The sequence below is a fragment of the Strix uralensis genome, chromosome 4 (assembly GCF_047716275.1).
Source record: "Strix uralensis isolate ZFMK-TIS-50842 chromosome 4, bStrUra1, whole genome shotgun sequence".
NCBI lineage: Eukaryota > Metazoa > Chordata > Aves > Strigiformes > Strigidae > Strix > Strix uralensis.
Genome location: NC_133975.1, coordinates 52,233,626 through 52,261,055, shown reverse-complemented (window position 1 = coordinate 52,261,055; position 27,430 = coordinate 52,233,626). Strand labels below are relative to the sequence as shown.

General features: G+C 36.3%; 1 protein-coding gene across 5 annotated transcripts in view; it reads right to left on the bottom strand.

Annotated features, from left to right (window-relative positions):
* The window catches only part of CCSER1 (coiled-coil serine rich protein 1), a 728,522-nt gene that overhangs the window by 265,100 nt on the left and 435,992 nt on the right, over positions 1-27,430 (bottom strand). For 2 of the 5 annotated variants that reach the window (XM_074866749.1, XM_074866751.1), the window contains exon 9: positions 13,577-13,654. In XM_074866749.1, coding sequence (XP_074722850.1) covers positions 13,577-13,654 — 78 coding nt within the window. Of the gene's footprint in view, positions 1-5,475; positions 5,785-13,100; positions 13,139-13,218; positions 13,282-13,576; positions 13,655-27,430 lie in introns of those variants that run through there. The other 3 variants (XM_074866752.1, XM_074866750.1, XM_074866753.1) reach the window with 3 other exon arrangements.

Genomic DNA, 27,430 nt, shown 5'->3' with positions numbered 1-27,430 from the left:
AAAGCAGATATGCACATTGCGGCCTGTGGAGAGCACTGTGTCGGAGCAGGTGGATATGCCCTGAAGGAACTGCAGCCCATGAAGAGCCACGGTGGAGCAGTTCCTGGAGCACAGTCAGCCCCTCAGTTCCAAATGCCAATTAAAAAACAGGAAAGAACAAATGACACAACCTCATAGTCACGCCTTGAGTCCACTGGGGTGCTCTCATCATTTCCAAAGAGTCCCATAAATAACATTATCTGTGGCTTCAGCTCATCTTATATTTAGTTTTGTAATTCAGAGAGCTTCTCACATAAAAACAATGTACTCACTTCTGCCCAGTTACCACAATGATTAAAAATTTCTGGATTTATTTTGCTATACACATATATGAAACAGTTTTTAGTAGGCAACTAACCTGTTAGTTACTGTTTCTCTAGTAAGAACCTTCCAGCATCAGGGAACAGTTCCACAAGCCTTTGAAAATATTGTAGCACTGGGAGTATAAGTAGATACATGACAATGTCTGAAGGGCCAACTGTTCTGCAATTACTTGAGTTTTTTCAGGGTACCTGGATGCTTGCAAAACATACAGAATCTTAAAAGCCAACTCCACTGGGGCCAGATAGGACCACTGAACTGGTCCTTTCCCAAACTTCCACTCTAATCAGCAATACTTGTCTTTCTTCATGTTGTCTTTATTTCTGTAATACCTGGAATTTGGCAATTTCTTAGGTGTTCTCTTTGAAGAATTTATTCATAACCTGACAGGACTCCTGTAGTAGAATTGCCTCCTCTTTAATCTTTTCTCCTCAATCATGTAACAGACTGGGAAATGAAATATAGATGTACACAGATGTGCAAATATATATTCACATGGACACTTCATAATACTTGCACATTGGGAAGCTTATGTGTCTGATGTATGCACTTAAAATTCTTTCAATATATTTAAGGTATGAATAACCTACTGCCTCTATCATCTGTTCCTCTCATGCTGTTTTACTTTCCTCATCCTTCACTTAAAACATAATATTATGTCAGTGAAGGTGTTGGCATTTCTCTCCAAATAGTATGTATGCACCATTACACAATACAGATCAAGACCTCCTATTTTAGCATCAAATACAAAGCTATCACTTAACTTCATCATGACAGTTAACATTAACAGCACCACCAAGTTTCTCCTGGATGTTTTTAGATTAATAAAAATCTCCCTGACAGTAATGAAGCTAGTACTGAATATAAAGTTGCAATATGGTATCTAATTTATGTACTTTCAACTTCAGCATGATTTAATACATGCATACACAGAAATGTATCTTTGCAAGTTTTTTTGCAGTGTATTTGCTAGTAACCAGAGAACTTTTTTTTTTTTTTCTCCTTTTATTGCTGGTATCCAGTAGATTCTGTTTTCAGTTTAATGCCTTTTTGTACACTACGAAAGAAATGTATTACTATTGCCCAAATCTCATTTATAATCCTTTCCCTTCATGCTCCTTCTTGCTGTTTTATCATTAATGTTAATATTCAGTTGACTCTTAAGTAGAAACTTCTGTTACTAAAAATGAATAAAGGAATACTACAAGAGCACTGTACTGAAATGAAGGCAGAGTACACATCCTGGATATAGTTCTCACTGCACTCCTGTTGAGAAAGTACTAGTAATAGGTCAGGGATAGAAATGGCATTTTCTGTTTCTGTTATTGGTATAACATAGGTCATTATATCGTATGCTAACTTTTTCACTTTTTCCTCCTAAGTTCTTTCATTTGTAACATTTACATAAATGTCTAAAGCATACTGAAAAGTTTAAACCACAATCTAAATGACCAAATATTGTACATATACCTAAAAAAATCCTTGTTAACACTGTGTAAACTCAGCTCCAGAAGATAAGCTACTGATCTCCTAACTATCTAACAACAACAAAATTTCCAGCCCTTCCACCACGCACACAGTACCTATGCCCACAAATAGCCTCAGTGATTATGTTTCATATTATTTTAGAGACCTGTTGCAAATGTTCTAAGCTATAGGAATTCCTTATTGGCCTAAATGTATACTATGGTACAGCAGATTAGTTTATATGCCAGTATTCACACTGTTCTGCATGTTTTCATATTGAAATTGCTTCAGAAGATTAATTTCTTTTTTTTAAAAAAAGCACTGATAAATGAAAAAAATCTCACCTCAGTTCAAGCAGGATGTAACCTTTCTGTCCCTCTATCCCACCCCAGGCTTTTTGAGATTTGTCTGTCTCTCTGACTGCTTGTAAGAGTCAAAATCATTCTTGTTCCTTCTCAACCTCTCAACTTTTACCACAGAATATTTGCTTTAGCTGTAACATTTTTGCAACTGTGTTAATTTTAAATCCAGTAACTCAATTTCTACTTTTTCCTCTCTTATGCTGTATCAAACAGCATTGTACTCAGGCATTTGGAAATCCCTGGAGGAAAACGCAGAAAGCAAACTCAGGTTATCTGGTAGCGCTTGCAAAGCATCAAATGGAGAAAGAACAATGTGTGCTAGTTAAAATAACAAACCTCTGCACTTGTTAAATGTCAATACTCAGAATAAGAACAAAGTATTTTGCCAATACTGTTTTACCACTCTGCCCCAGTCAAAATGGTGTTGGCGTTGCTTGTAACAAGACACAGGCTTTGGATTAAGCAAACAACATGGGCATCAAGATCTGTTTTTGTCTGGCCTGCCTGCATATTTGCTGTAGCTCTTATTACCTAATGACCAGGTTATTATTACCATTTTTGCAATACCTGTTGTTCAGCTTTTCTCAGTTGTGTGGTGTAACACCTTGTATTGGGCCTACGTGGCAAGGTTTTAGTAGTGGAGGTGTGCAGGTGTGGCTTTGTCAGCTGTATGTTTGTATCTTACAGATAACAGTAACAAGCATTTACCCTGTGAAGAATGATCTTCCAATAATGAGCAATCCAAATAATTACAGGCACTGGATGACACAGAGACCTCAGGACTATGAACAACTCAGCAATGGCCAGTTACTCACCATCAAAGGAAAGAAATCTTTGGAGTGTGGCAAAACCAGTTGTAAGGATAACAAAGATGTTGTGTGAACTTGAAATCAATGAAAAAGAGCAAGGTGTACAACATGTTAACAAATATATCAGTGAGATCCCAAGTGGATTCCAGAATGAGGAGAAAGAAATCATCAATGTTAACATCAGACTCCTGTCAAGGAGTTGTGATACCAGATTTACTGCAGTGCTACCAACTCCCATGACTGACCTGAAGACACTGACCTTCACAAGAGAGACTGTGCAAGAGTGAGTGATACATCAAAGAAAGGAGTAGGTACTCAGAATTTTATGTACATTTAACTTTTGACTGTTTGAACTAGATGTGCTAGTATCACTGTAACTGGAATAATAAAAAAAAAAAAAAAGTAAAAATCTTTGATCAGACTGTTAAGACTTTAACTAGACTAACACTAAGTTCTTGCCTAGGCATATAAACTGTGGGCTTTGCCCACACTGATCGTGTCTCCTTGAAGTCTGAACACTATTTCTCAATCATTACTTTTTTACAAACCATTCAAATGTTATGTGAGCAAAAAAACCAAATCTGAGTAATTTCTTCTTGGTTCATACTGTTTTGTAAAGTTATAGAAAAATGAAAGTAAAAAAAGAAATTGCAAAAAGAGGTATGGGAAATGATGGGTAATTTCCTGGGAAAGTTAAAATCCCAACTCTTATGCTCTTTACCCCCAAAATCAAGGGGCTGTATTCAGTTTTGCACTGAAATGACAGCTGCTAGCAACATCTCTACCAGACGATAGGTTCAGAAATACACCAGCTGTTTGAGTATTTTAAGTATTCTTTCATAGATTTAGAAGGAACAGGTAAAAAGCTTGTTCATATAGAAAGTGAAACTTAAGTTTTCTTCTCATCAGAATCCTGAAATTAATTTTTTCTTCCATTCTTCTTTCACTCACAGTTTTTTCACAACTCTCTCCATTCCCAATATGTATTTCTTTAACCAGAGCATCACAATGTAAAATGTTCTCTTTATTCTCTTCCTGATAACAGTATCCTACATGGACTGAAAATATTACCGTAATAAAGATGGTGATGAATAAAGAAAGCAGGACAGACAGCAAGAGGTAAACATTTCTATGCAGAAAGGATCTTCTAGTACCAAGGAAGACAAGGAAGAATGGCAACAGATGAAGTCCAACAAGGAAGATGAAGTTCAAGAGGATAATATGCACATGCTCATTTGTTACTTCTTTAAATTATCTATTTGCTACTTAATTGGTTTTTCAAGATACTTCCAATAAATACAATAAGAACTCTGCAATTACACACGCAAAGCAGTTTCAGAAAGCCTGACCGAAAGGGCAAGAGAGGATGATGAGGATGACTGTTCTAAACAAAAGAAGAAAAATTATATAAGATTGATAAACAATAAACACCATGTTAAGTGATACAGAATCAGACAACATAATGCAACATCACCTGTGAAGAAAGCTCATTCTATTTAAAGACTTGCATGAATACTTAGTTGATTGCTTTCATTTTCAGTTCAGATCCATTTAAGAATAACTCGTGAAATGTTATTTTTAAATGAGAGTAGTATGTCCTCTGTTTGAAATTAAAGCCACAGGTGCTAAACAGGTGCTCCCATTGAATAACTTCTATTATTATATACTACAAGGCCTGATCAAAACGGAATAGTAATAAGATTCAAGTATTGTCTCTTGTTAGTAAGAAAAGACATTAGCAGGAAAGGTTTAAGAATACTGCTGGCACAAGCACCTTCTTATCTTACCTGCTAAGGGTGGGTGTAGAGTACATCCTCAGGTGAATGAAGTCAATCTTGGGTAAGGGAACACTGAAGCAACTAATAGGGATGACAAGGTCTGTGGTGAACTCTCCACTTTGCTTCTGATTTCTTGCTTAATCAAGCCATAAACCAGGAATTACCCCTCCCTTGTCTCCTCCTTTGGACAACAGCTATCCTCTCAAGTAGCTCAGTCATGTCCAGCAAACACAATACTCACTTTGCTCATATGTACCAGTGCTGTCTTAGCAATGTCTCTTAGAAATTGAAGTACTCAGAAAATAAGATAAAAAGTAGAGTAAAGCTATGGTTCTAAGTGATTCAAAAATCAGAGTGTATGTTTTTAGGATCCTGGGATAAAGCTATGTAAATTCTGACCTTGTAAAAGCTTACCAACCCCCCTCAGAAATGTCTCTTGAATCACACATGAAAATTACATACATAATTATGAACATTCATCAAAGAGAGCACATACTGAAAGGTACTGATCCTGTATTCATAATTGGTACAAAAGTATTATTACTGGAAGATAACAAAAACACAGGTTTTAAAAAACTAATATTTTCCTTAAGTTTCCAGATCTTGAAGATGTATTTTTTCAAACTCAGACAAAAGCATAATTGAAGTATTTTCTTACTTGTAATGAATCACCAATGGATGATTAATTGCACAAAATGGTAAGAATAATTGAGTTTTATTTCAGATAATAACTTTGTGATAGCTTACTAATAATTTATTCATAGATACATTTAATAATGAAGATATTACTGCCAAAAAAAGTCATGTTGATAATACAAATATTATATTAAGTAGTAGCATTTTGCCAGTAAGGGTAACTTGCAGCTCATTGCATATACAGAAGTATTTAATTAAATCCATAAATGGAGAGTGTCCAGATGTTGTTTTTTAATTTAATAGTGATGGAACCAATGAGATGCTGATAGGTTTGTAAACTAAGCCTTCAGAACATGGAGAATTCCACAGGGCCTTAAAAAAAAAAAAAAAAAAAGAAAGAAAAGAAAAAGAAATGAAATGAAATCTTAAAGATGCATGGTTTAATGGCAACACAAAGTTAAATGAAAAATTATCATTTCTCCCGTATGCAGTCATGCAGGCAGAATGTATTAATAAAGCTTCTTTCACACCAACAATCAACGTAACAAGGAATTAAGTGACAATGCAAACAAAAACAGAAATATGACTCGGCAGCTTGTTCATGACACAGTTCTAGTTAGAAAACAGTTATGTACAACAGATGCCATGTTTGTACAGGAAAAAGGTCACCAGAATGAGCTACTTTATGCTAATGGAGGGAATCTACATGCAGCATGCACACAACATGAAAACATTTCCACATTATGATAAAACTGTGTAAGTAGGTCATTCTGCATTAAAAAGCACTCATTCTAAATGTACTAATATGACACAAATGATACATGCTGCTTTATAATACAGTGGTTATCCATGCCTCATTTCTGAATTTTGCTTGTTGATCTTTTGTTCACGGTGAATCCAAGTTTTTAGCATTTTTAAGAAAATATACTCAAAGCCTATTGCAAAACAATGCTATGTTTGAGAATTTCTGATTATTATTGAATGCACTTTATAAATTCTCAGTTCACTCTTTTGAACAAAACTCAAAAGATTTCAGTGCTGCTATGAAATTCTGAAACCATTCTTTGACCTTACAAACAGGACACTGCTAGTATTCAGCATAATGTATGAACAAAGTCAGCAAGATATAATATAGTGGAACAAGGATGGCTTTTCAATTTCAATCAAATAAAAACTATTGAAAGGACTCATTTGACAGCATCCTACTTCTTTCTATCCCTAGTGTTAACAGGTCAGAGTGTATGTAGTAAAAATATGTTATTAATTCTAGAGATAACTGCTCATTTAATTAATACTTTGAGATGTCATGAACTACCTGGTAGCACCACTAGGACAGAAACAATGTAACTATAAAATGCTGAAAATATACTACTGCAATAACATCTTGGTAAGTCATGTTTACTTCCACGTACTACACAGAAAGCAAAGTAAAAATAAGAAAGGAGACAAAGTCTAGATGGATACGCTTAAGTGAAACAGTAAACTTCTGGAGCGCTCTAAGAAGACACTGATGGAGGTAAAGCTGAAAAAGTGGGAAAAGCACTACCTTCAAAAAAAAACTTCTAGGATGAATAAGTAGTAATAACTCACCATCCTCGTTTTCTTCTTCCCCTTCTCTCCCCCACCCCAACACCTCTAAGCAAAAGTTAGTGACAGTAAGTCTGGTCAATATTTCTAAGTACCTCATGTTTTATTCCACTTTAAAAGCAAGATAGCAACAGCATAACTGCAGATACAAAGACAGAAGTAGTTTATGACAGAGAAATGTAGAATAGGAGAATGATGGAAAACCTGACAGGCAAGAAAAACACTGCACTGTTATTGCAGAGTATATTACAGGAAAACAGTATTTTTAAAGATACAGGGACTACAGTGTTATATTAAGTTCTGGTCTACAGGGAAACTCAGCTATTGTATCTTCAAGCCACATATTACTACAAATATTTAAACAGCATGCAGCTTATTTATACAAGAAGTCAGAAGCCAACTTGCATTCCACAAATCAAAACTGAAGATCATTCATACTAATTCAGCACCACTACAGAATGTAAATTTTACTGTTTATTCCTAGAGATGGCAAAATTAAATGCGTAATACCTGATGGTAACCAGCCACAAAATTAAAGTGATTAGTGGAAGCCTGTCTTTTCCCTATAGCAAGTCTCAGTTTCTGTCCCAGAATCCAGCTAGTTTTGAAAGTTTATGTGAAAACCTGTATCACTTTTTGTATAGCACCACAGACACGAAATCCTGACCACAAGAAAGCATCCTCTGGAAAGTTCAGCACTGGTAACTTGAGCTGTTTATCCCTGTAGTGAGCAGTACTAGGTGTAACCATTCATGTTCATGACTTCATGGCTAGATGGAATTCAAACAGCAAGTACCTAAGGGTTTGATGGTGAGGCAATATGCTCGGTAAGGGTTGGTGGGAGGCAATCATTAAAACCAAAACAGTTTCAGCATAATATTTCACTGTTAATGGACAAAAAGTTTGACAGGATTTTCTCAAGTAGGACATCCTAAACCACATAGATTTTGAAATGTTTTTTTGAAATTGTATAATAAAAAATGGAAGAGAGAGAAGAGAAGAGAAGAGAAGAGAAGAGAAGAGAAGAGAAGAGAAGAGAAGAGAAGAGAAGAGAAGAGAAGAGAAGAGAAGAGAAGAGAAGAGAAGAGAAGAGAAGAGAAGAGAAGAGAAGAGAAGAGAAGAGAAGAGAAGAGAAGAGAAGAGAAGAGAAGAGAAGAGAAGAGAAGAGAAGAGAAGAGAAGAGAAGAGAAGAGAAGAGAAGAGAGAGAGAAGAGAAGACGGTTGCTAGATGAGGTTGTGGAAAAGGAATTTGCATGCCAAGAACAATTTTGATATCCAGATAGGAATAGGTACACAGAAGTACAAGCAAGTCGAAGCCTGAAATGGTTAATTTGATTTCTAAAGGTACTTATTTTTTTAAAATAATTTTGCATTAGAGAAAGGTATATTATGCACCAGTTTGCATTATTTCATTGTATATGTTAGAAAACAAACTCAGAAAAGAAATAAGAAAAAAATAATCTCATAGTAACATACAATCTCAGGTGAACATCAGTCTCCAAAGTGGGGTGAGGGGAGAGGCAGAAGCAGGATGTATTTTCTGGTTTAGGTGGCAAAATGCAACTCCTTTCACACTGTAACAAACTATGCAAAACTGTGGGCAGGAACATATTTAGATCAAACTGGAAAGCTCAAGAAATTCAAGCACTTTAGTATTCTGTTCCCCTGCCTTTCTGAAGTAGAGGACACAATGCAACATGGTCCCTCGCAGCATCCATGAACCATGAGGGCTGGCTGCCATGAAGGATGAGGAGCACAAAGGGAGGTGGAGGGGAACAACAAGAGCATTCACCTCCATGTCTTCCACTCCCTCCTAGTGAAACACAGAGGCTCTGCAGAAAGCAGTGCCCCAGCTTTGAGAGGGAAATGGATACATGCTGTCCGAGGTAATGTACAGCAAGCTACGAAACAAAGACCCTGAAAAATGTATTAGTATGGATACCTATTAATTTTAATATTGCATGGTAGTACAGGTGTTCAGAGTCAGTGCCTATGTGTGTATCACTCAGCACTGTTGTAAATGCAATGCTTGTGATAACCAAGGAAAGGTAATTTTTGTTTGTAGCTATGCAAATCAAACAGTAAGCAGATTGGGAACAACACCACACAAATTTGTTCTCTGAGACTCTAAAAGCATAACACAAACATAAGGACACTAACCTGGAAAGAATTATCATTAAACAGGGAATGAATTAAGGACCAGTCCAAAACCTGTTTATATTAGCTTTGCTCTCAGTATGAAAGACAAAGGACAAACAGAATAGCAGTTCTGAGATGTGAAACCTGGAATATCAGCACAAAGCAAACACAGAAAAGACACTGTAGAAATCATGTCAACTCTCAGGAATTTCTACTCTGTATAAAATAAAATTAAGTACAAATTCTTTTCATCCAAAGACTGATACAGATTGACAAAATGGTGCTGAGTCGGACTTATTTTGGTGACAGAAATAGAGAACTGTACTGTGTTTAATTCTGCTTTTGAGACACATTTTAATGAAAACTCATTAGCCATGGCACATGCTGTAGAGTGTTTGTGTGATGCCTGCATGGTACTTTGGACTACCTATTTAGCTAGCAGCCATTACTAGAATTGTATGGCTTAACATGATCCTGTAATCAGTTGCAAGGCTAGTTGACTGTATGTATTCATCTTCCGGTCCGTTTTAGTATCCTGATCGAGATGGAAGAAATCATTCCTTCATCTCTCAATAAAATTAGGTTTTGCAAACAAAGGAGGGTGAAGGAGGTTAGACTGACATTGATTATTTAAAACACATTAATCATTTATTATTTAGCAGTCTCCCACATCAATCTGTTGCACACATGACTCTTTCTGCAAGACTCCCAACATGTTTTAAATGATTTTCAGTACACATATTGGAAAACAGAATAAATTTAGGACTATCATAAGGTGGAGATCCCTTGGCATTCTGCAATAGAAAGCCATTAGCTTTCTAAGAAACCTGGGTTACTATCTAACATCTTCCCTTGAATACACACAGCAGCTGGCTTGATATTTTACTTTCAATTTAGTCAAGTAGCAAAGTGGTCATGTTAATCACTTAAGGAAACTGTAGCATTTCTCATCATGGAAGACCTCTTTCCTCCCTATCAAAACTTATTTTAAACTTTATGTTTTAATTCCATAATTAAGTTTCTTATTAGATCATTTTAATACCAAAAAGAGATTAAGCAGTGTGCTTTCCAGTTCAAACAGTTCTTTATGAGAAACATTATCTTTACTGCTACAGACTTTAGCTTCCACTTGCTTGTTAATACACTACTCTAAAGCAATTTCAGCTGAAAATTTTCAGTGTGTTGCATGGCAGAAAACAGCAAAATGTATCAAAATATTATCCAACAATTTACAGGTATTGCAGGGGATTGCATGACCCAGACTTTGCTGATCATCTTGATAGCCAGAATCTGACTGTAATTATGTTATAGCCACTAACATAAAATACATTATATTAACTTACACTCTGGTAACCTCTCAAATATTTACCCAAAACACTCAGTCAACACTGTTTAAACATTTTCAGAGCAGCTCCACAGAGACTGGAACATTTCTGCCCTTTGAAACATTTCATTTCTTCCCTCTTGACCCATTCTTTCCTAAACATAGACTAACCTCTAGCCCTTTTTCATTACTGTACACCCTACAGATGAAAGGATTCATCCCTTGTCCAAGTCAAAGTCAGAATTTCCATTTACTTTTAACAATGCATCTAAATGAACTCCAAAGCTACACAATAGTCTCTCAACTACTGGAGACATTGTCCAGAAGTCAAACAAAACAGAGCATTGCTTTCTTTTAGGGCTAACCTGTTTCAGGTTTTTTTGCACTGCAAAATAGGCAACTATTAAGTTTATACAGTGAAACAAAAGAATATGAAAGAATATAAAACAAACTATTCACAGAAGCAGTAACTTAAGAATTTCTGAAATTCTGTGTTCTGAAGTGTATATCAATATTTGCACAACACTGATGAAATAATGCTACACAAGTTCCTGATAACACTTTTATCTGACTATTGTTAGCTTCTAAAGTTGCATTAAGGAGAAATAAAACTGATCACTTTTTTTTTTTTTTAATTACAGCAGCAAATCTGTAGTGATGATGGAATGAACTTAAATTTTCTGATTGCCTGTTAAAATGGATAGCTCAGGTATTCAATGCATGCTATTCTCAGAATGTGTGACTAATGGCGTAAAAATGGTATCTTGTATTCTCTGATCTGTTTTGTGTTTTTCTATGTAATTTCACATTAGCACAATATTATTGTAGTTATACACAGTTATGCATATCTTGAATAAAATGATGTACAGATACTACTTGCCAGGGTTACAACTTGCTCTTTAAAATCTCAAGCAAATCTCTATGAGCAAAGAATACAAATGCAATTGCCACTTGGTTTTAAGAGAAACACAGCTGAACCTATCATTACCTGTAATAGCTGTCCTTTGGAGAAAAGCTGTACAATCTAATAAATGACCAAAAGTTTTTATCAATATTAAGAAAAGTGTTAAATCTACTTATTTGCACATTCTTCTTCACTGAATTCCCTTCATGATGATCATAGTAAGCATGTCTTATTCCTCTAGATTAGTTCAACTTTCTCTGTAATCAATTCCTTGTAATGCAAGTTTCACAAGTACTCTGTACAAGATAAATACAGGTGGATATGTTGTTCCATACAAAAACATTCCACATTTCCTTTTGGTTTTGCATTGCATCACCCTACATAAGAAAAGATAAGATTGCAACCATGACATGGTAGAGGCATTTTACCAGGGAAGGTTGAAAAATGTGTTCCACTAATGTTGAAGAGAATGCTGCTAAAGAAAAGTATTTTTTTAAATTATTGTTATCCAGAAAACTGTGTCTTTTTGGGGGAGAGGGTTCTAACTTTATTGCAGAATTAGCAATCATCTACTTTACTGACAGAAGACCTCCCCTCTGCAAACTCCAAGGGAACACAGACTGGAAAAAGGGAAAAAAAGATCCGTTAACAGCATGGATCTCTGCAGCATGAGATACCACATATTTGATTTGGGAGAGAACAACCAAATGCATAAATCATATCTGTTTAAAAAAAAAAAAAAAAAGAAAAGAAAAAACAGAACCAAATCAACCCTACAAATTGCTTATTCTCATTTTTAGTGGAAGACGTTTATTTAACATCTAAGATGTAAGAAAGTAGCTGTTAAGGATAATTAGTCCCAGAAGAAAGGGCTATAGCATTGCAACATACAAAAATGTTTTCAAGTATTTTCGAATATTATGGGATTTTCACCATTAATATATACACCTCACAGTTTCAGTAAATTCCAACAGACATTATTTCACAGATACAGTAGAACGTAAGGGTCCATATCTGGCAAACCATGAACAAGAAATTAGTGCGGATAGATACACTGAGTAAAGTACTGCTTTATTTGCCCTAAATAAAAAAAAATACTCAAAAGAAAGAAAAAAAAAAAACAACCACAAAACCCAAGCCACAGTTGTTAATACATATAAAAATAATAATTATAACTGCATTTTTGTCCAAATTATTTTACTTTTTTAAAAAAACAGTTAGTACTCCTGGCTTGAATCAGCTCAAAAGACAGCATGAAAAAACACCAAAGTGCAGTTTGCTTCAAGAACTTTTCAGAAAACACAAATTTTATGTTTCTGTCTTCAGAAGACTATCCAAAGACTCAGAAGACAAAACTTTAATGCTCCACTGATACAAAACATACTGAAAGGAAGGTTTCAAAACCTGCTTTAATTTCAGTGTTTTTTTATAAATTTGGAGCAGCACATTGATATATACCAATGCAGAACCACAGCCTTATTTTGCAGAACAGTTTTTGGAAGAAATATTGTTAAATTTTGCTCAAATCACAGAATAGAACTGTGCTAAATATTCCACACTGTGGCATTCTTAATCAAAAATTATTCAAGAAGGCTCATACAAACAAGTGAATCTTTTGCACATATTCAACCAATGTCCCACAGACAGAATACTTTATTTAAAAAAACTGAGAAAAAAAATAATTCTACAGTTAAGGAATCTTCCTTGACTATGACCTTGCTTGAGGATACATACCATCAATTCACCTTCCAGCAGAAATTCTGACAGATGCTCTTCAGGAAACAGAATTTTAACATCACTTGGCAAAAGTGTATTTATTCCATTATCTTCCAAAATTCAAATATTGTTTGGACAGCATATGGTGATTATAAACATAATAACCTCATTAAATTGTCTATAAGTCTGTAGATGAATACTGAAAAAAAAATTACAGTCCACTAATAAATATCCTCCACGTTCACTTATGCTAATTCTCAGCTCTTTGTTAAGCATAAAATTAATAGGGCATTGGTATGCTGGCAGGTAGTTGTAATTATCTTCTCATGTTTCAGAAGGTATTTTAGAATAATTTAAGAGCAAAGGATGAATGGTGTTCCAGTAAATCCCACTAAATCAATGCATGGACACAACAGCAGCAGAGGCAAACAGGCTGACATAAGTCGGAACACCCACAAAGATGAAAAAAAATACTGTTTGATACAGCTACTTACATCATGGCCTACGAGGTCTGTCTGCGTGGATTTATCTGCTTGGGAAGCAAGAGCCTTCTGAAAGCACTGAGCCTTTTCCTGTAAAACAAAGTAACATATCACAGGTGAGTCATGTTTTTCCTCACTGGGCTTTGCAGCTACAAATATTCAGGTAAGTTCAAAACTCCTGTATGGACAGCTGTTCAGGAAGATTTATTATGACATTATTCTCACTGGGAGGTTGATTTCCTTGCTGTTATTTCCTTTTATGAACGTACCTTTCTCTTAAACAGTCAGACTCCGAAAGTCTGACAGCGTGGTAGAGCTGGGCCCACAAGAAGGATGTCACTGAAGCGTGATGAAAAGCAATCTTCTTCCAGAGCAGATACAGGTACAAAGCACTGAGCAGCAGCAGTGACCCTTGCAAACACCAGCACCATTCCAGTAGTAAAGAAACCATTTTTTTTTAAGAAACATTAAGGAACGTGCAAACTCCACCACAGTTCACAACGTTGAGATGACTTCCCCCTTGCCTGATGCAAACACGTTAGCAAAGCCTAAACATTTGGGTATTGTACTCATTTCTGCTTTTCCTGTCCTTGTCCCTCTGTATCTCAATCATTTTTGGAAGTGTGGCATGGAAGCTCTGGGACAGGCTTGAGTAAATAAATCTGGCTGCTTCCAAAAAAGCACATTTTGATATTCACGAAAAAAAGCATTTTGATACTTCATTTGAAACTCATGACTAAGAAGAAATGTTGATCCTCATCAAGCCCTTACATATACCATATTATTTTCCAGGGGAAAGTATGCGATGAAACAAATGTTAATACGTGGAATAAGGCAGGAAAAGGTACACAAGAGGGGAAGGTTCCATGAATAGAGAACACAAAGTCATTCTCTGCACTGATTTATGTTTTCCTATCTACCAATTCAGTTTTATTTTGCAGCTATATCCAGACAAAATACTTATCTCTGACTCATATTCCTCAAGAACTACAAAAGTATGCTTTTAATGTTACTGACAGGTATGTATTACAGTGAAACAGAATTTGTGTAAATTGAGATTCAATTACCTTGAAATTCAAGTTGAATGAATCTCAGTTTTTACTGAAATAAAGACATAGAAATGTTATTATTTTCAGCTACTGAGCTGTGTTTTCATTTTGTGGTGGGTTGACCCTGGCTGAACACCAAGTGCCCAGCAAAGCTGCTCTACCACTCCCCTCCTCAACTGGATGGGCAAGAGAAAATATAATGAAAAGCTCGTGGGTCGAGATAAGGACAGGGAGAGATCCTCACGAATTACTGTCATGAGCAAAAATGAATTTCATTTATTACCAACCAAATCAGAGTAGGATAATGAGAAATAAAATCAAATCTTAAAACATCTTCCCCCCCCCCCCCCCCCCAACTTTACTCCCAGTTTTCTCTAACTCCTCCCCTAGCTGGCGCAGGGGAACCAGGAATGGGTGTTGCAGTCAGTTCATCACACATTTTTTCTGCCACTCTTTCCTCCACAAGGGAAGGACTCCTCACACTCTTCCCCTGCTCCAGCGTGGGGTCACTCTCATGAGTGACAGTCTCCATGAACTTTTCTAATGTGAGTCCTTCCCACAGGCTGCAGTTCTTCACAAACTGCTCCAGTGTGGGTTCCCACAAGGTCACAAGTCCTGCCAGCAAACCTGCTCCAGCGTGGGCTCCTCTCTCCATGGGGCCACAGGTCCTGCCAGGAGCCTGGCCCAGTGTGGGCTCTCCATGGCATCACAACCTCCTTTGGCCATATCCCCCTGCTCTGGTGTGGGGTCCTCCACAGGCTGCCGGTGGGCATCTGCTCCACCATGGACCTCCACGGGCTGCAGGGGCACAGGCTGCCTCACCATGGGCTGCACCACGGGCTGCAGGGGAATCTCTGCTCCAGTGCCTGGAGCACCTCCTCCCCCTCCTTCTTCACTGCCCTTGGTGTCTGCAGAGTTGTTCCTCTCACATATTCTCACTCCTCTCTCTGGCTGAAGTTGCTGTTGCACTGCAACTTTTCCCCCTTCTTAAATATGTTACTACAGAGGCGCTACCGCCGTCGCTGATGGGTTTGGCCTTGGCCAGTGGCAGGTTTGTCTTGGAGCCAGCTGGCATTGGCTGCATTGGACATAGAAGTTTTGGAAGCTTTAAACAGAAGTCACCCCTGTAGCCCCCCTCTACCAAAACCTTGCCATGCAAACTCAATACACCTTTAAAATTATCTCTTCTAAATATTTTAAAAATCAGAAGTTATTCATTTCAAGGCAAGATGGACATCACTACATTAAGTTAATTTTGGCCAAAAGCAGGTAAATAGCAGGAAGAAGACAACACCTAAATGACCCTACCTCCAGTATTTCAATTCTTTAAATAAGGCAGGGGAGGTGGGGAAGGAGCAGAATTCAGATCGATCACTTCCCTGTTATGAGACAACTTGTGCGTAAACTTGCTGAGGTAACTATTGAGTTAAGACTGAATTCATAGCAAAGGTAATCTCATTTCTGACAGAAAAGCTTCACCTTCTTGAGGTTTGAATTTACTAGTCCACTGACCACAGCATTTTCATGTGTTTAGAACACAAACATTGTTGTTATACATCTACTTTCTTATTTAGACAATAACATTTTACTACTCAGAAGCCCCATGAATTTTCTAGTTACAAACCCTGACATTCATAGAGACTGAACGTTCAAGTAACGTTATGACTGGACCAAAACCAGTATTAAACTGTGTACCTGATCAAATGTAACATTTACATACTTTCTCTGTGCATACACAAATACGTGTTTTGAAGTAACTGGAGAAAAAAACTCAGAAGAAATCAAAACCTTCATTAAGGCAACAAATTAACTGGGAAAGCTAGGAAGGTTGCAATAATCAAACTGATTTCTTTCTGTGAGCTGCTCATTTAACTACGTATATGCAGTGAGATCCGTCTTTAACACACCCAAGTTCTGACTCCACATCTTTAGCAGAAGCACAAGTTAAAGATGTCCATGTTGACAAGTAGTATCTTCTCATTACTCTACAAAAAGAGTACTTTCAATTGTGTTGATGCGAAACAGCCTTCATAATATGAATTATTTTCAAAATTATTAAATATAATAACAATACAGTGTATTTTATCTTCTTTCCAGTGATGCTGCAAAAGTCTGCAAAAATTTTTAAATCACAGACAAATATTTTCCATGCAGTAATGCAGACAACTTACAGTTTGTAACAAAACGGCATGCTACTGGAAGAGGCTACTCACATAGCCATTCAACTTCTCCTCAGTTAGGTTTTCCTAACTTGCACAACTTTATTTCTAGGATTGTTGTTACCAGAGTAACATAGCTGTTCCAAAAGACACACCTTTGTTTATGAAACAATTTTACTAATATTAAAGGTATTAGATATCAAAACCATTATAAAATGTTCTTTCTAATATAAAAACACTTCTCAAAATGATAACTTGATACTTTAAATATAATCTCATGCTGCACTGACTATATCAATAGACAGACTTTATAATGAACTACTGTGGCAAAAAGCTGGAAAAAGATTGTTACACTAAAGTGAATTTCAGATATATAAAGTATAGCATACTACAGAATGCAAGCTAAATGCAAAACTTCAGTGTAACTGTTTCTGTAAAAGTGTAGCAGATCTTCACACAACAGTACATATTAATCCTATTCTACACCAAAAAAAAGTGTAAAACAACACTTTATTTTACTACATAATAAATATTATAAAATTTTGGCAACATTTGCTAGATATTTACAACACTGTCTGCTTTTGGCCATAGATTTACCGTTCCTATCCATGTATAGCACAACATTTCAGACACAGATCTCAACTCCCAGCTACAACCACAAACCTTCTGAAAGGAGGTAATGTTCTCCAACAAAGATTGTCGGCAGGGGATTTGCACCTTTGCCTTTTTCACAAATCTTACTAAGAATAGTCACTTTAAAAGAACTGATGTCTAGGTACCAGTTAATTTTGCTTTTGCAAATGTGTTACCTAGTACGCTGTTTGATATGTCTGAGTCTGTACAATTACTTTGGTCTTTGGCATTGGAACAGACAACGCTGCCACGAATGCAACAGCCTAAGGCACTAAGCCAGAGGCAGCTGGAAAAAGAAAGCAATCTTTTTTATTTACTTTTTATTAAGGTAATACAAATGGGAAAGACCTAACAAACTTCCAGGTGCCCAGATAATGGAAAAGGACTTTTGGAACTAAAAACCTGTCCCTTTTTTTCAATTATATCAAGTCAGCCAAATAAAAGATCTTTACAAGCCAAGTAGCACACTTTAACATTCATTCATAACAAAGGAAAAAGTTACCTGGGCATAGATTCCCCCAGCAGCCTTCAAATGTCATCACATCATTACTCCCGGAAACAGCTACTATTATAAAGTAACATTTTAAAGCAGTTTTTCAAGTACTGAAACCTCCTTGAGACCTCCCTGCCATTTTAAAACACCAAATTTATCTTCTTTCAGAGGCTTCCTAGCGAAATTGAATAATTAGTGATTTTTTCCATATGTGACCCAGTCTTCATATCACTAACTGCATATGCTGCACCCTATCACCGTCTCCCCAACTACCAAAAAGCTTCCAAAAGCTTTTTCATAAGTCTATGTTGAAATGTAAAGATTTTGAGAAAGTCAAAATGCATCATAAGGTGCTTCCTCAATGCTTCCATTTTTCTTTTGAGATACTTTGTAGAATCACAGAAGATTAAGTTGTCCCATCCTCCTGCTTTCTGCCCTTTCATTGTATGTATCTGAGAGGAGTCAGCTCCACCTTCTCTATAAGATATTAGGTAGTAAAAAGACTGCAAATAGATCCTTCCTTAACCACCTTCTTTTCAGGGTGAACAAAACAGGTGTCTTTGCCTCTCCCTGTAATATCATAGGATCTAAGTATCTTAGGTACCCTACGTATCTTAGAGGTCCAGTGAAAGGAACTCTCTAAAGACCAAAAAGGAACCAAATAATTTATTTTTGAGATACTTTTAGATTTATAAGATCAGACAAACAGAGTAATTCTAGGTTACTTTTTAAAATAGAGCATAAATGAACACCTTCTCTTATTATTCTGTGTGCTGTTATTCCCTCTTATTAAAATAAATAGCATTAACAGTACACTTGCAAGGTGACAGGAATAAAAGCATGAAAAATTCCCATTCCCTGGGTTCATCCTAATTAGTGAAAAGGCAAGAAGAGCTGTTAGTGTTATTTAAGTCAGATAACTCATAGCAACATTGCCAGCAACATTCATCACAAGCCTTCTAATGTATGTGTGTGTGCTGGGGGGAGAGAGAGAGATAAAAACTATGTGGAAGGACATTTTCTCTATCATGTGCTGTTAGTTAAATTACTGGGATTACTAACTGAAGTATCTAGTGAAAAGCATTAGACCATAATCAATAAAGCTATCACTTTACATGGGAATAAGTTCACATGTAGTTTATATCTCAAACTACCTCTAGTACAAGAGTGTCATTATTTATATACTTATTACTATGTTTGAAATATGTCACTGAGAGGTGCTGAAATAGGAAGATAACAGGCATCAGCTGATCGCATGCATGTGAAAATGTTATAGATAAAATAGTGAGTGAAAAATGGGCTTAGTCTTCACTGAAAGACAGCTACTAAATAAAAAAAAATGGAGTCAGTTACTACCAGAATACTTATATTTAGGAAGTCAGAATAAGTTAATACATCTTGAAACATATGCCTGGCTTTTTACAACATTCCTTCTCTGAACAGAATGGCATTAAAACAATTTTCATAGCTTTGACTATGAACAGGTCAAAATTATTTCTTGTGACCATTCTCTTACCCAATTCCCTATCAGTGACAGCATGGTGACCACTTGTGGTGCTTTGTTTAATTGCAAATCCCAAAAAGAAAATGCTTGAAAGTTATCTTGAACAGTCATATTAATCAAACAGCAAAACTTACCATTCCAGGTATATTGGAAGAACCAAAAGTCTGTTAGCCAGTACAGTTGTGGCTTTTGTCAATAAGGAGTCTATTTTGTCTAGTTGATAACATATTGTTTTTTTCTAACAGCTGTTCCATCTTTATTCTTAGATTTTAAAATATCACATTTTAACATTTTGTATTCAAATCTCTTCATACTCAAATGACTCAACCTCTCTCTCCTATAGTCTCTACAGATTATTGTATGACTTCATGAAGACAAATCTGTTTTGTTTGGGTTTCCTCTCAGCATACATCCAAAACAGCCTGCAACTGTCAGCATCAGCACTGCTGTCAGATTTACAATTTACATGCAGTTGTTTCCCTTGCTTCAGGCATTTACCCCACTGTGAATCACAACTTATGTTTGCCACAGAACGTGGGGAAAAAAGCTTTTCTTCAGAAGACTTATACAAATGCTAGATCTCTTAATTCTGATGTGCTTTGGGATTAAATTTAACAGCAGCAGTTAGGCAGTAAGAGCAAAGGGATAACAAGTAGCACAAAAACCTGCTCTCCCAACATCTATTCTATGTAATTTTCAGGCTGCAATAAGCTACAGAATTGACTATATGACAGCTATTTCCATAGGAATTGAGTCCCTATTGGTCTGAGTCTCACTTTGGGAAGAAAATGTAACATATAAAGCATAGCTCGAGTGATAAACTGTGTTACAGCTGAATCACATCACACTTCAAAACACTTTGTGAAGCCCTGTAAAAAGCCCAGCTGTCTCTTAAGCACAGGCTAAGAAAGCAGCTACAGCGTGGTCTAACACAAAGTACTAAGAACTAAGGTGCTAAAAAGAAGCCACAAAAAATTCAGAGGCATTACTCTGGAGTCACAGTGGCAAATGGGTGCGATCATCCCCAAGGGGTTAGCCCATTGTTCAGGAGAAAAACAAGGCAGAACAGATGATCTCAAGCTTTGAGAGCACAGGCTATCTAATCATAAACAGAAAACACAAAAAAGTGAACCTCCTAGTCCACTCAGCTGATGAATGCCAGAGTAAGAGAGACTTCAAAATTGTATCTTCTGATTCTCATTTGTTTAACCAGACAACGCTGTATCCCAAACATTACCATTACCACTTGTGTATGTATTGCAAACTAAATGTTTACAAGGACATGAGACCACCACAGAATTTCAGGATAAGGATTTTGCAAATATACCTGAGCTTTTAACTTTAGTTTTTAAAAGTATCTTTCAAAGATGCTTGAAGAAGACATAGCATTAAACACTGGCAGATAACTGTTCAAGCTATATTTAAAAAATAACATTGCATTTCTTGGGTCAGGGGATTTTTTTCAAAAAACAAATTTATCTTGATTAATTATTTCTTGTTTTATCTGTGGCACCAACAGAAAAGAAAATATTCCATTTCTAGGTGGTATTACAATTTGTAATTTATATTTTAAAGTAATACCTGGTTATTATTTATTACTATCATTCACTCATTCAGTAAACCTGTACAGCAAGCAGTCATTTCCTTACTGATTATGTTTCCCATAATAAATCAATACTACTCTAAGATGTAAGTTTATGCACACACATCATAGAAAATATAGAGGAACTTTTTCCAGTCATCACACCTCTAAAATAAAAAAATCACAAGTCATACATTCATATATGGCACAGACATGGCCATGCATGCTTTGAATAATGCAATACAAAAAAAAAATATATTGTCACACTCTATGAATAATATGGCCATGACAAGTGATGCCAATCTTAACACCCCCTTCCCCCCAACAACCAAAAAATCCCCAAAGCTGAGAAAGTTATTGAAAAGGAAGAAAAAAGCAGTAGTGCAGTCATAAAAACCTTCAAAAGGCTGACACATCATGCATAGTCATTCATGCAGAAATTATCTCTCCAAGTACAGTTTTGAACTGTTAATAAGCATTGCTGTTAGTCTTAATTTGTGTTATTGTTGCATCCCGATGTTCAAGAAGATATCCTAAATTTTATTCTATCTTGTCTAATACAGAATTAACTCACTCTCAATCCATATGTCCTTAGATTATGACTGCTACACCACTGCTAGAACCACTTACACAAATACAATCCTGTCCCAAAATATAAAACACCCAACAGACAAGCCTAGGGGACAGTATTATCCCAATTTGATAAATCAGAAATTGTGATGGAGGGACACTAAGCCTTACAGTAGCAAAACACACACAAAAACCCCATTACCTCTGTTGACTTGATCTTCCTACAAATATTTGAAGAAAAATAATCAATAGGTAATCTATTTTTCAAGGTCATGCATGAAGCCACCTTCAGAGTTATGGAGCACTGCGTAGATCCAAATTTTATGTTCTATGCACAAAAGCAGTCTTCCTTACACTGTTAAACTTCAACATATTCACTTTAGATATGAATTTCTGGGCTCAGTTATCTTCCCAGGGTTCACAGCAGTGAACAGTATTCAGTACAATTATATGCAAGATTACTGCAAAGCAGGACTACGCATTCAGGTTCAAAGATCCAATTTGCACGTCTTCAATTCACAATATTTCAGCATTTTTTCCTAAATGAACATCACAGGTATGGCAGTGAAATTCTCTTCAGTTACAGCTCTCATTTACTTAACTGTACAGTATTAAATAGTCCCACTGAAGATGTGAAACTGGTTACTGTTCTTTTACACAGCAATTGTTAACCCATCAGCTGTAAAATACTTGATCATCAAGAATAATGAGGTTTTAACTCATTTAAATGGCATTTTTCCTAAATTTACTAGCTAAAATGGAGATGAGATGTAAAGTCTCTAATTAAATTGCTTATAAACCAAGCAAACTAGTGTTCAGGCTTTTTAGAAAAAACTGTATGTTAGAAAATTACTATCCTAAACCTTAAACAAGGATATAAACATATTTATTTCAAGTATTTGCCTTGTGGGAGTAGCACACTACCTTTTTCATAGCATGGCAAGAATTAACTCTTCCAAGAGCCTAGATTAGGACAAAATGGATTAGATAGATTATTCCTGCACTTCTACTGTCATTAAAATATACTGCCACAACATTGGCTCTAGTTGGTATGCTCATGATTCAGCCAGCAGAGTTCTGCTGGCAGAATTCTGCTGACACACAACCACAAAACTAACATGAAAAGCAATGCAAACCTATCAACTTTGGCAAACAAAGCAAGCACACAGTTTATAACCTTGTGTTTTTTCTTTCCTTTATCCCTTTTTAGAGCTGCCACATTTATCACTTTCATGGTGTACATGATTTTAAATGCTGCCAGGTTCTGGATGGGTACACGAACAGAATTTCAGTCTGTTCCAAACATCTGTTTTGGAAGGGTTTTTTTCTTTCCATAACTTCTTCCATGGGTTTTTTTTTTGGTGACTATCAGTATCCACTGAAGGAAAAACTCTCTGGTTAAACAAATACACACTGCAAAATAATGGCTGTATGAAAATCCTGCAGCAATAACTAACAGATGATTCTGCAACACATTTAATATAAAGTTTTACTTAGAGAAGTTACTTTATTAACTTTTGAAAGTATCAAAGGTGTTCCTTCACTTTTCATTATGTATTTCTTCCCTACCACGTAAAATGCTAAGATTATGCACTTTGTCCTTTAGGCCTCTAAGTGGAGATGTTTAAGTGCATTGTCTCTCAAATGTTTCTGTTGTTTTGTGGTCTCTTTTCCCTCTGTGCAGACAGGGACATCGCAGGGTGTGATTAATGTCAGCACCAGCCACTTTGCACATAGATTTAACAGCACGTGCATTAGCAGAGTGCAAGAATCATTAACTCAGCATATTCCAAATTGCAGCTGATGTTTATTGAAGGCTTCTGGCATTAATTAAACCTCACACAGCTAAGTGTTTACAATAATTTTACAGATTGCTGTCCTGAGGACTGAGATTCACGATTTTGGGATTAGAAGCATATACTACAAACACAACCAAATGGTCATTTTGAAGTTGTCCCAGCAACAACGGCATGGGGTAGATTTTAATAATTTGTTGGTCAAATGAATAGGAAAAAAATTAATTATAGAAATCAAATAATTGCTGCCACCACGGAAATCAACAAAAGCTTGTACCTATCTTTCTGATAAATAAGGCTGCAGTTTTATTTGCTGATGTTAACAATATATGATCCCTGTATCACTGTAAATATACCTAGCAATACCAAAAACAACCCACAGCTGCCATTCTTTGAGTTGTCCCTGTGTGACACTATGCCATTTACTCAATAAGTTATTTGTATATTTTGACAAGTATTTTGGATAGAACCAAAATACTTAGGTTTAGCACTGCCAGAATAAGACAACTATGTGACTTGCTTTTGTCCTGCACTCATAAGCAGTCCATTAAGTGTGCATATTCATATGCACCCACTGGAAGTGATCACACTGCCCGTCCATCTATTCCTCAATAATAATTTTTTTATTACAATGGTCAATACTAACTAGTCCAAGCAACAGAGAGAGAAAACTAAAGTTTCTGTAAGTTTCATGAAAGTCACTGTGTGGACAGATGCAAAGGGTCTAAGCTGGCAAGAGGCTTCAGCATGAGCTTCAAGCTCAAAGTCAGCCAGATGAGTGGCCGGCAGACAGCTGTGAGCCAGCCACACTGTGCAGCACCTTCGGCCCAGGTAACAGGAGCCAAGGAGGATGTTTAGGGACTGTATGGGAAAGCAGGGCATGAAGAATTACAGGGAAACAGAGGAGACATACGTAGAACAGGATTTAGTGGTATTGCTCATGAAAAAGCTTCAGTCACTACACCAGGCTCTCAGATGTACTGTAAAGACTTTTCCCTAGGAAATTAATTGCTTAAGCAAGGACCAAAAGCCACTTTTACCCTTCATGAACCTGCTCTCAGGGGAAGCCACAGCATGGGTTTTGCCAGTAATTGACACTAGAAAGTTACTGAGGTTGATATCTTTTTACTGTGAATTTAGGTTCATCACTCATGCCCTCCACTCTAACCCACTCACCTCAATTGAGACACTGAAAATTAAATGCAAAGTACATCACATTTAATTCAATAAGACAAAAGCAACATGCTTTAATATGCATTATCATGATATTCCAAATACTTTTGTACTTGTGAGCCTTGGTTAGATATAATGTTCAGCAGCTTTGTACTGCTTTGCCAAAGCAGAATAGTTTTGATCAGACAACAAAATTTGATTTGGTTTTACAGTACCGAAACAATGCAAATGACCCTTTGTATTTTTTATAATACTTGACAGACTATGACACAGTAACATTGCAGCAAAAGATGAGAGAAAAGCATATCTATCTCCTCTTCTTTAAAACATTTCTTTAATTAATTCAGAAATTTACCCAATGGTGGGAGTTTGACTTTATGAAAGCTGTGTGACTGTTATGAATTCTACAGCAAATCACTAGGATGCTGGAACCTAGTCAAGCATTTGCAGCACTGACATTCTGATATCAAGTGATGAAAGTATTGAATTATGTAGCAAAATATTTTCATGACCGAATATAAGTTGTACTTTTCCAAGCATGTGCAAAAGAAACTAAAAATTCTTATATTGTATAAGGAAAGTAACCATTGCATTCTAATTTTTGGTATGATGCATATGCACAAAGAAGCTATAGCACAAAGAATCTGAAATAAGTTTTTTCTTACCATTTCTAGAAGCATTATAGGATCTTGAGGAAAGAGTATTGAAAAAAGATCTCTCCTTTTTTCTCCCTTTTAGAAAGACAATTTCTCACTATTTAAGGAAATGGTGACTAAACCTCTATTTCCCACTGACATATATCATAAGCAAAACACATTGCTATGGTCCCCAGATTACTGCTATAATGGAACCAAAAAGACGACTTATAATCATGACCATAAGCAGCTGTCACATAAAATTGTTCAAAGAGGGGAAATAACAACCTGAACCATGATATATTCATAAAAGCATAAGAATTACATCATACAAGTCTAAAGAGACACCCTGATACTATCTTATAGAGTTTTTCAGACAAAAGAGGAATAAATTCTAATTTTGCCTCAGAAAACAAGAAGTGAAAGAGAGATGAAGGTGAACTTATGGCACTTGAGAAACACTAATAGTCAGTTTATACCATAACATAAATTCAATGTACCAAATAAACTCTCTTTATTGGCATATAATCAGCCTGTTGGTACACTATTGTTGATAAAATTGTTTTGCTAAAATTTTTACAAGTGCTCTTTAATATTGCCCCAGTGCTGTCTCAGCTCATAATGTGTGCCTACTACCAAAAAGGATTTGTTTGTAAATGCTGTTTGTATATAAACCAGTACTGCCTAGGAAGACGCTTCATTTCTCAACACATGCTACACGCTATACTATCTTGTAAAGATGCAGAAGAAGAGAGCTGAATCCTGTCTGTTGGTCGAAGACCAGGGACTCCCTCTGATCTGTAAGTGTAAACCAATGAAGACAGCTTTGAAACAAAAGCACTTTCAAACTAGGCATGTGAAAAGAGGCAAGGAATAGCTGAAGTAGAAGATGGAGGTATAAAACTACAAATGCTGTAAAATTATATTGGACAAGTGAGTAGCAGAGACCCTTTGAGGGTTAACAAACAGGTAACAAGCAGTTCAGGAGCTCCCTTGAGCTGCAAAGTGATGGAATGGGAGAGCACTGAGGAAAACATACCATGCCTTCACATACCAGCTTTTCTGTAAGCACCTGCTTGGCCACCACTGGAGACGGACAGCTGAAGGAAGGGCTGGATAAACCCTTGCACTGGCCCAGTACAGTTTTTCTTAATTCATATTCTAAAGCCTAAACCAAATTCACTGTTTTGAAATACTGCAATATCAGCCTCTCAAGCACCCAGCTCATACTGTTTCAATGGACAAGAAAACTGGTTGCCTCTACTTTTCATCCAGTTACTCCTTGTTTCTTAATAAGGAAAAGATACTTTGTGTAGATTTTTCCTACATCTTCAGTTAAGCTTGTAGTACTAGGAGCTAAGAAAAAAGTAAAAATGAGAAAAAGCTACCAAATGGCACACCCTAGGGAGAACTTTCTAGCCCATTAATTTAAGCTCAAAGAAAATAGTAATCTCTGTGACTACATTTCAGTAATGTTTGCCACACGGTCTAACAACAGTATGTATTATCAAACTGGACATTATAAAAATAGTCTACATAGTGTTACTGACTTACATGTAGATAAGCCTTATCTACATATTTTTATATGCAAACCCAAACGTGACTATGCAGATCCAGAATCCAGAGTTTAAATCGAGAATACCTGAAGACATAGGAAAAAAAATTAAAATATTACCATAAACAAAGACTCATGTGGCAGATAAGGGTATATTTTCATATGATTAGGTGGTGCGGTGTGAACGGGAGGGGAACAGTCTATATTTCAGTAACCAAAATTAATTGACAGTGTACAGTGAAAGATACTAAGTCGATGCTACAATCCATGGGTAATGTTACCAACGCAAAATGATGCTATGTTAAAAAAAAAAGTCTCCGCCAAAACTAATAGTATCATCACAAAATAGGTTACTGGATGGTTTGATCTTGAGTTATAAATATTTAGCAACCGCATAACATTAGCCAGGGACTAAGTACTGGTTAGCATTTTTAGAATACAACAATAAACATCTGTTTAAAGAACCCAAACAAGTTATTTTAACCTGTTACTCTGCACTCAACTGGGAGATGTGTGGCAGCTCTCAATCAATTTTCAAAATTTCAAACTGAACCGAAGTTATAAAACATACTAAAGAAACAGGCATTTTATTAACACAGAAGTGAGAAGAAAGTCTACAAGAGCCTCTAAAGTTCATCCAAAAGCTAGTGGCAAAAGCAATTTAGAATTTACTTGTGAGACCTAGGGGCAGGGTAACAACCTGTGCCTCTACACCAT